The sequence below is a fragment of the Parus major genome, chromosome 4, assembly GCF_001522545.3.
Source record: "Parus major isolate Abel chromosome 4, Parus_major1.1, whole genome shotgun sequence".
Taxonomy (NCBI): Eukaryota; Metazoa; Chordata; class Aves; order Passeriformes; family Paridae; genus Parus; species Parus major.
This window is the reverse complement of record NC_031771.1, coordinates 16,374,582-16,384,511: the sequence shown is the minus strand read 5'-3', so window position 1 is coordinate 16,384,511 and position 9,930 is coordinate 16,374,582. Positions and strand designations below refer to the sequence as shown.

Below are 9,930 nucleotides of genomic sequence, written 5' to 3'. Positions count from 1 at the left end.
TTACTTTGTTTAACAGCAGAACATAATGCCTGCCTTTGATAAACATAAGGCAAAAAAAAGACTGCTTGCAAAAGCTAGGAGTTGCAAACATCTGAGCTCTTCTTTGTAAAGTTTTCAGAAATAGAGCCATAAATGTACAAGGTTGTTTATCATACTGGATTATCTGTTTCTCCTAACATAATTAAGTACAATAAGTCTATCTAGATTTATATCAACAGAAAAAAAAGCAACATTTCATACTCATAGCCATTTTCATGCTGGAAAAACAAAAGCCTTCTTTAAATCTGGAAGATAATACTTACATAAGGAGTGCAATATTCACTTTAATTCTAATTTGGGGTCTAAGTTTACTGCTCAAGGTATTAGAGAATGACTGACAGAAGGGTTTTCAATGAGCCAAATCACATACTAAGATACATAAATTGGGCAAGTTAGCATGTGCAAGGAGTATGATTTTGATTAAATTTTATTTATTGTCTGGAACTGTACCTATTGTCCTCTTGCCAAAACAGGAAGAAAATAGAAACACACATCTAGCTGTTGCTCTACTATCTATGAATGTGCTGCATAGGATGAATGAGGGGAGATACCTTATGTAATTTAATTTCTGGGCTTTTTTTTTTATGGTTTTCTTAACGGCAGAATTATGAGAAAATTATTTGTATTACGAGTCTGAACATACTTATACAAAGAAGTAAAATCTACTGCCTAATGCTTGGTTGATTAAAACTACTAGTAGAATGAAGCAAAAGCAAGTTTACCAAACAATACAGAAATATTATGACTTACAAAGAAACCTGACAAGAATAAGATCTTGCACTACATGTTCAGCATGGAAACAAAACCAGAGATGCATCAGCTGTCTGCATGGGATGATGGATGAAAGATGCTCCTTGCAGCTCACAACCTTGTATCTCATCTATGCCACGTTCTGTTTCTCCTTTTGGAGTGCAATAAAACCCAATCTGTTTCTCTAAGTCTTGCAGGATTTGAATTGATGTACTGAAGCTGAAGGTCCATCTGTTCTAGTGCCTTGTCTCCTGCTGATCTTGGCTTTTCATGCTTAAATTCTGTGACCAAAATAGAGAAGTTTGATAGGTTTCACTTTCTGGGGAGAAAGTGACTTCTCTGCATGAGCTTAAGATTCAGGTGGCAGTGGCCACCAGTGTGGTGGAGGACGCCAGCAGAGTAAGGGTTGGGCAAATCTGGCCGTACTGCTCTCCACTTGGGATGAAAATTCTCGTATGTGTGTGCAACAGAGTTAAGGCTCGAATTACACCTGCAAGAGCACCACTTCCCATGCTTAAAATGAGCTGGAATCATGAATCTTGTGAGAACAGTCACATTGAACTGCAGCCATTCAAGGTGGAAGATGAAGATTTGGAAGTAGATGAAAAACCAATTAGAAGCTGGGGGAAATTTTCTAGGGCTTTGGTGAAGTGACTCAGGGGTGTGCGGCATCAACAGCTCCCTTACGCTTCTAAGATGAGGCGCTCCAGGCTTTGGGGGGAGCGGTGACAGCGCGGGGTCCCAGCGGGACCAAGTGGCCCGGCCTGCCTCCTTCCCCCAGGGAACAGGCGCTCCCCGTTTGTCACGCCTCCCACCTCACTGCCACGGAGGACGTGGCAGGGTGGGCGCAGGGGGCCGGGCGGGGGGGCGCATACTCAACAGGGAGCCGGAGCCTCCGCTCCTCCCTCCCGCGGCGCGTCCTCCCGCCCTCGCCTCTCGCCGGCACTCGCCGCCTGCGGGGCTGCCGCCGGGGTGGTGCCAGCAGAGCCGGCCGGCTCCGCTCCTCGGCATGTGCTGAGCAGGGGCCGCTCCCCGGGGCCGCTCCGCGCCTCGCCCGCCCGCAGCCCGCGCCGCCCCTCGCCTGCTCGGAACGGCTCGCTGGCCGGCGGCGGAGGAGCCCGGCGGTGAGTGCGGGCAGGGCGGGGGCGGCTCGGGGGGCAGCGCGACTGTGCCTGCGGAGGATTAGGGGTGTATGTGTGATGCCAGAGATAGCTGGCTAGATACGTCCTGTTGAGCCTTCTCGTGTGGGCGCGGGGGAGGGAGGAGAAGCCGGGCGCCGTGTGCCGACGGCGTGTCCGCGGGAGCCCGTGGGTGCCCATATGGTCGCGCCGCTCTGCTTCCCTCGGTAGGTGCCTCGCTGCGTGTATGTATTTATACGTATGTCTGTGTTTGTATATGTACAGCTACATACACACGCGCGTATATATGGGCGCGACGCCCCGCTCCCTCTCTCCTCCCTCTGCAGGTGCCCGTGTGTGGTTTGATGCACACCCGCGGTGCCAGGTGCCCCAGGTCCCCCCCTGGGCCGGGGGACGCTGGCGGTGGAGGAGCCGGAGGGTCCCGCGGGCGGTGCTGCCTCCCCCGGCGCGGTGTGTAAAGCCCGCAGCCATCCCCAGGGCAGCAGGTACCGTGGGCAGCTTGGCTGGAGCACAAGCGCTGCCTTTCTTCGCACGCTCGTCACGAGTTCGTGGAAAGCTGCGACAGCCCAGATGCCTTCTTAGACATCCATTCCTCCTACTCAGCCTCTGGCAAAGAAGAGGAGATAACAGGCAGCACTTCTGTCTGTGTGGGTGGAGGAAGAGAAAGGGCTACTGATAATGGATTTGTTGAAGGGACACTGATTCTGGGTTTTAATTACTGTTTCGGTGGTTTCGGTGTAACACTGGGTTGAATTGCTGCCAGAGGACTCTCTTGGTAGCTTTAGTGCAGTGCTTTTAAAATCCTGTGTTCTTGCTTTTGCTTTTTAGTAAAATATTTTCTTAGCTGTGATGCAGGCAAGGAACCCATTCAGGAAAATTCAGTTTCCAAAAGAATGATGTGGACTGTGTGTAAAATGCTGGACTAATGGAAATGCAGCATTTTTTAGTTCTCCCAGTCCTGAGTTGTAATGGCATTTTCTTAAAACAAGTGTACATTTGTCATTTATGGGAGGTTTTGGTTTGTGTGGTTTGGTTTTCAGGTTGGTCTGTTTGGTTTTTTAAGTTGCTGGTGTTTATTTAAGTTGGCTTTTTTTCTCTAGATGAGAATCACAGGGCTAAATCTTTCATTCAGCACATGACCAGAACTGTCCTTTGGGAGAAATGATGCCTTGATAGGCAAGAAGGCACTTATATCAATGGAACTGTCTTCCAGTCAGAACTGCATTTTTGTCAACGTCTCCATGGGATTCTGTGGAAATAGGATATCTGTTTCATATAGCAATACAATTTGGGGGTATAAATAATATCATTTAAAGTCTTGTGATCCTATTCAGTTAGAATATTTTTTTCCCTTTCTGGGATATAAAGCTGAAAAAAAACCTTACTGAAAGTGTGTACTTTTTTTTTTTTTTTCCCTCTAGAGCTGTGTGAAGAAAGTCTTCAGCCATGGATGTGTTCATGAAAGGGCTTTCCAAGGCAAAGGAGGGAGTCGTAGCAGCAGCAGAAAAAACCAAGCAGGGTGTGGCAGAGGCAGCAGGAAAGACGAAAGAGGGAGTCCTCTATGTGGGTAGGTGGGCAGCAGCCAGCACGCTGCTGGTCGGTGCACCCAGACATTCACATCTGGATCCTCATCATACCTATTCTTCTGCAAAAAAATACCTAATTGTTCATAGGAGACCATTGCAAAGGAAACAAGAGGCAAGCTGTGCCTTCCTGAGCTCCGGTTCTTTGAAGCCAAGTGCCTTACAGTACAGGTCATTGGCTGGCACTCCATGCAAGAAGTTTTCTAGGTCAAGGCTCAAGGGTGGTTGGTGCAGTAAAAATAAATATGGAAAAATGTAGAAGCTGGAGGTGAAGGTGGCTTCACAGCATTCTACAGAGCATGTGGGGCTTGAATAGGATTTCAGGAAGAGAGACTTGAGAGGTTAGCTCAGGAGTTGAGTAGTAGACATGCCGACTGCTTTGTACATTGACAGTAATGTTTTGTATGGCAAAGTGTTATCTTCTGAAATTAATTTCATGTTCTGTAATTACGATTGCAAATTCATGGCAGATGTTTTCCACAACCTCTCAAGGAAAAGCCTCTACAGTTGATGAGGTAGGGCAGGTAGACCCCAAGGTAACAAAACCGTTGTTAGTGTCTTATTCTAGGCCACACAAGTCTTGCATAGAAAGCCTGGGATAAAATTATTTTCAAATCCCTGACTGGTACTTCAGTGCATGATAGTCATCTTCATTTAGCAAATAGTGGGCTTTAGAGGAGTGTCTTGCAAATGCTGTCATGAAAAATTCACAGAAAAACAATCTGACAAGACTATATGAGCAAGTGGTTATTTATAAAACAATGATTATGGATCTGTTTCTCTTATTCATCAAATAAAGCTAGTCCATAAAAAAATGGAGCAGGGGAAAATAGCCTTTTCTTTAGGTAGTTTCTGTTCTGTTGATTTTGTAGCAGGTCACTTCTGTAATGGGCTCTGTGTATACTGAGGGAGATGTGCACACGTATCAGAGAGAAGTTAAACAGAGCTGAAAACCATAGGCATTTCTTTTCAATGGGAGTACTGAGGTCTCTGGTATTCCAGTGCCTTTTTTGGATTCCCTCTATTGTTGCAGGCTAGTGCCAGTCTGCAAGAAATTATTTCTGCTCCAGATAGTGTGGACTACTCATTTGGAATATGCTTCTCTCCCTTTTAAGCCATAGCAAAGCTCAGTGCTCTTGCCAACAGGGATGGCAGTCATTTTGAGCACTAATTGTAGGATGAATCTATTTTAAAAGGAGCATCTGCTCATTTTCAAGATATTGAAATAGATGTTCTTCCACTGTATATTGTGCTTGATGTTGGAATTATTTTTCAGCAGTAGGACTTTCTTTTATTTTGTTTTCTTGTAGTCCTGGCCAAGCTTCTGGGGTCATCGATTTCTTTGTATTAGAAACCTGCATTGTGTGCTAAATTAATCTTTGTGTCTGACCTGTTCTCCAGACCATAATAACATTTGAACCTAGTTCTGTTCCCAAAGGCAACAGATTTCCTATTGTCTTCAGAGATGCTTTTGCTGAGGTTGAACTTTGGAGGGCAGGCTTTCTATTTTTTTCAAGAAATTACAGGGGACAGCAGAGCCCTGAGCCATGATAGGGACCTGTGCATGTGACTGTAGTAACAGTGGAGGATCCTTCTCCCACCAGGTCCCTCCTTTTCAGGAGGCACAGGCTGTGTGCACGGTGTGTTGTGCAGGGAAGAGAGCCTTTGGTTGGAAGCTGTCTCCAGAAGCTCTGGCAGCTTGTGTCCAGTTGTGTGCTTGCCCATAGAGGCAGGAGGTTTCAGCAAGTTCAGATAGGGTAAGGAGGAGCTGGATGTTTCTGTCTACTTCCCAAACACACAGCAGAGGTGTCTCTTCCCCTGTGCAGCATTGGCAAAGGCCAGTGTGATACTCTTGTGCTCTGCAGGCTGATAATGATTGTACTGAGGAAGGTGGTAAAGCCCCTTTATGAGCAGAGGAGAGGAGCAGCACAATTCATTAGAGCTCATGAAGACTTCTCACTCCCTTTTTATATAGTTGGGTTTTCAGATTTGAGATTCACAGCCAGATTATACTGTGAAAGCTGCTTGACATATTGCAAAGAAGAACCTAACAACACTGGGCTGAGTGGGACCTGTTAATCATTTTCTGTTTCATAACATTCAGCCTCCAATTGCTGCTGGAGAATTAAGAAGATGCAGAGTCTTTGGTCCAGATCCCCTAGGTGATGTGGTCTCCCACTGAAATCAGTGCAGTTTAAATCTGGAAAACATCTGGACTTTTCTGTCCAGGCTGCTGTTAGCTATTATGTGAAAGACTGTAACCTAATTCTACCTGGTAAGAATTCTATTTACAATAGCTGCTGTTTGGGATGAAATGTGGTCACTGTAATTCTTTTATTCTTGTTTTGGTTTTAGCAACTTTTTTGGCACAAGGAAAATTTCTCTTGGCAAAGGGAGAAACTTAGAGCTATGTAGGAGAGCAGTGTATTGGAGGATTAATTGAGGATTTTTTTTTTTCCCTGTCCATGCTGAAGTCTCTAATTTCTTCCCTCAGTCCACTGTCAAGCCTCCTTTTTAGTACCCAAGATCCCTTCAATAATCCCAAATCCCTACAATGTGTTTTTCTGCTTTCAGGTACTGGGTTTTTTTTCTGCTTAAGTTACTCTGCCAATGGGCTTCAGCATTGGCTAGCTGAAATTGGTGGTTCTCTCTTAACTCTTTCATGCACAGCATCAGGACCTTTCTTGATGTCAACCAATGGCCTGGTCATTGTTTAGAAAGGACTGAGGCTCAGCAGTCCTGTGTTTGCTGTAAATTTAAAGCTGCTTCTTTCTGTATCCTTCAAGAGCTGTTAGTGTGAAGCAGAGAGGAAGTGAGTGGCACTACTTAATCCCCTCTCACTTTGAAACCAGGAACTGAGTAAGAAGGATGTGCTCACATACCCTTGGCAATGCAGTGTACAAGATGTCTGTGGAGCTTCATGTGTGCTTCCAGGGAGCTGGAGTTTTTGCTCAGTTGACTCTTGAGTGCATGTTCTGCACCCAGGAATGGAAGTGTCCAGTCTGGTTGTTTTTGGTTTGTTATAAGCTCACAGAACAAAGGAATAGTTTATTAGCCGGGTGTCTGACAGTTGTTTACTACTCCCTGTGCTGGCACATGGCCTTAGAGTAGAGCATAGCACTCATGACCTATTTGGCAAAGCCATCCAAATTCCTCCACTCCCTTTTCATAATCTTTCTTATTTTCCTTTGATAGTAGAAAAGCCAGCAAAGCAGTTGAGGGACTCAAGGTCGGTCTGGTGGAATAATGGGCTTCAGCACTTGGAAGCAAGTGTTTTCCTTAAACATCGATGGCCCCTTCCTCTGATTTGGGTTTATGTCTCCCAGTCTGTAACCAGTTCTGACTAAGCAATATGAACAGTCCATTGGTCTCTCAAATAGTCCAGAAACGAGTGTATTTGCAAACTGCTGATGCACTCCTTCGTTCTGGCACAATGACAGCAATGATAATAAATCATGAAGAGACTTTATGGTACTTTTTATAATTGAAAAAAAAACAAACCCAAAAATGCTGTTTAGTATTCTCCCTCCCCTCACACAGATGTCTACTATAGCTAGGAAAAGTAGCATTACCATGTACTACTATTGCTTCTTGGTTTATGTTAGAGCCATGTTCCTTGGTCTTTATATTATCCCTACTTGGATTCCTCTGTTCCCCTTGTTATGCGGGGTATAATGAGCAAGACTGTTGGTATTTTGGGAATGCCAGGATGAAAGACAGCTAGTTTCTCCCAGAAACAACCAGCTTTCCTTCATGGCCAGCCAGAAGTCGTCCTACTGAATTCAGCTGTTGTTATTTATAGGCCTGTTCTGGCAGATCCTAATGTGCTTCTAGATGCTGTTGTAGCTGCGATGGCAGGAACAGCTACTTGCATGCAAGTGTGCAGCAGTGGGGCAAGTGCTCTTGAGCTCTAACATATGCTGTAGGGTCTGTAACACCAATTGGCTGGTTGTTTGCTAATTAATGGATCTGGCTATACATACCCCTATTCCATATGGGTCTGTGAGCTTTTCTTTTTTTAAAGAAAAGTCTGTCTTCCACTGAAGAGACCGGCATTCCTGTGTGAGTTGTGCTTATAGCAGTGTTTTGTCTGGGCAAGTGAGGTGAGAATCGACTTGGAATAGGTCCCTCTGGAGATGTGTGCATTGCACGGGTCCTCAGGGAATTCTGGCCTGGCATCCTTCCCTTTCTGGCCTTAGGGAACTGAGTGCTTGCTAATTCACAGGTTTCCATGTCTTTAATGGCTTGGCTTGCAAACAGTCATTTCAACAACATGAACGAGGCCAGGTCTAACAATACCTTTAAAAGCATGTGCTTAATATTAAGTATTCCAATAGACACACTGTAAGCCTGAAGTGGTGTTTAGTTGCTAGAAGTCAGTAGAACCATCACCTGCTTGAATTCCAGCATGTGCTTTGCTTCTTCAGGTCTCATGGTGGTACAAAATTGAGAACCCAAGTCCTAAAACAAGTCCTTAGGTGGGATCACTTTACATATAATGAAGCTTCACATTGTTCAACGGTAAATATTTTTCAGTGAGAAAAAGCAAACTTCTTTAAAAGATAAAATTGGAATAGAGAGAGAAAAAGACTTCTCAGCTGTTCAACCTCATCATTAGCTAAAGGAACATTTCATTTTACTTCATGCAGTATTTTTTCCCTTGTATTTATCATGGGTTATTATTCTACTCTTGCTCATGGGTAAGAGAGCCTTTTCAATCATGTAATCAATCTAATAGTGCCAGAACTATATGGCCAAAGTTCCATAAATTTGCAGTAGTAGCAAGTAGAACATATTGATGAATGAGCTTATATTGTGTTTCTGTGTTTAATTGTATTTTTGTAAAGAATTTTGGACAAAAAGTTGGAGTTTTTTCCTAATATTTTTCTGCTTATGCATTTTCTTCTGTTATGTTAGAAGTGTAAAGTTAGAAGTATAAATTATAATGTCTCAAATACTGAATGACAGCCAAAAAATTGCATTACAAATAAGGTCATTTCTGTGTTGGTAAGAAAAATAAAATGTCATCCTATCTCTGCCAGACTAGGTAAGATGATTAACCAGGAGCCATGAAGTCTGTTAACTGCACATTGTTAAGCATCATAGTCCACAGATGGATACAAGTCCCTGAAATGTAGCCAAATTATGGAACCTGACAAGGGCAAGTAGAGGGCTGGTAGGGAAAAAGACATCCAGTTATGTTTTAAACAGCAGTGCTAATTTGTTTCCCTTCCCCTTAAAGACACAGGAGATTGTTCCCTTTCATGCAGCATGGTCAAAAGTCATGGGGTTTTTTTTTGCAGGGTTGTTGCAGAAATCAGTTTGGTCTTCAGTGTGGCAGAGTTACATTGCTTACACGGTTCTGGTGTAATGCCTCAGTTTAGCACAAGCTCCAGGTTTCTGCCTGCAAATCATATGTGAGCTGTGGCATGTGCCTCTAACAGTGGATGCAGCAGACCTTGGGTGTGACCTGGGGGGAATTTCCATGTTGAAATCCTATCTACTGCTTAAAGTTGTTCTTTTGGATTAGTTGATATCTAAAGCTGGCTGGCATTTCTATCTCCCCATGAATTTAACCTCTTTGTGAAGTTCAGTAGTGATTGTCAAGCCCTACAAGCTGAGATCTGGCAAAGATGAAATTTTGATGATCTTCTGGAAACGGTGGCTCAGAGCTTCTACAAATGTGTGCATGATCCTCCTTAGGGCATTAACATGATTTCTGTGCAGAGTCATTTGTGTGAGTTTGCCATGTGGGAGACCTAACACAGCTATTCAGAGAATGGTGGGGAAGTCAGTTCTTCAACTGTAGAAGTGTTTCCAGTATTATTCACCTTTCCACAGTTGATACCCATCCATGCATGGTTTTGCCTCTTCCCTTAGACTGAATTCCTTTTTAATTTCTTTTAATGGCATTGGAAAATACTGTATGCAATGGTATGCAGCCTACATATTGATCCCTCTTTATCATCTGTCTAGTCTTTACCAGTACTTAAGAATATGTGTTTTCAACCTAATATTTTTCTTTGTTTAGGTTCCAGGACCAAGGAGGGAGTTGTTCATGGTGTTACAACAGGTAGGATAATCATCGCTTGATTTTAGCTTCTTTCCTCCATGAGATTAACCAGCCATTTAGCTGTTAAAAATTCTGGTTTTTTGAGAGCACTACAATTTATGAAAGATGGAAAAGCAAAGGAAAATTGAGAGATCTGGTTGGGTGGGAAGGCTGAATGGAAATGACTTACAGGAAAGAAACAAATTTCAGAGTTTTGATTGGAATTTGTCACAGTTATGAGTGTTTTGAAATGTTGTTTTTTTAAACTGACTAATCTTTCAGTAGCAAGAGCACTTTCAAACTTGGAATTTGATGCCAGGCATGTATCTTTACAATAACATTTCTACATTAAGAAAGAGTAAATTTG

The 9,930-nt window shown here is 43.6% G+C and overlaps 1 protein-coding gene across 2 annotated transcripts in view; it reads left to right on the top strand.

The window, feature by feature from the left end:
- The first annotated feature begins 1,745 nt into the window (after positions 1–1,745).
- Positions 1,746–9,930, top strand: part of SNCA (synuclein alpha) — a 62,896-nt gene continuing 54,711 nt past the window's right edge. Inside the window, exons 1-3 of one of the 2 annotated variants that reach the window (XM_015625627.1) lie at positions 1,746–1,913; positions 3,350–3,495; positions 9,543–9,584. In XM_015625627.1, coding sequence (XP_015481113.1) covers positions 3,375–3,495; positions 9,543–9,584 — 163 coding nt within the window. In that variant the 5' untranslated portion in view covers positions 1,746–1,913; positions 3,350–3,374. Of the gene's footprint in view, positions 1,914–2,114; positions 2,135–3,349; positions 3,496–9,542; positions 9,585–9,930 lie in introns of those variants that run through there. The other variant, XM_015625628.2, reaches the window with a different exon arrangement.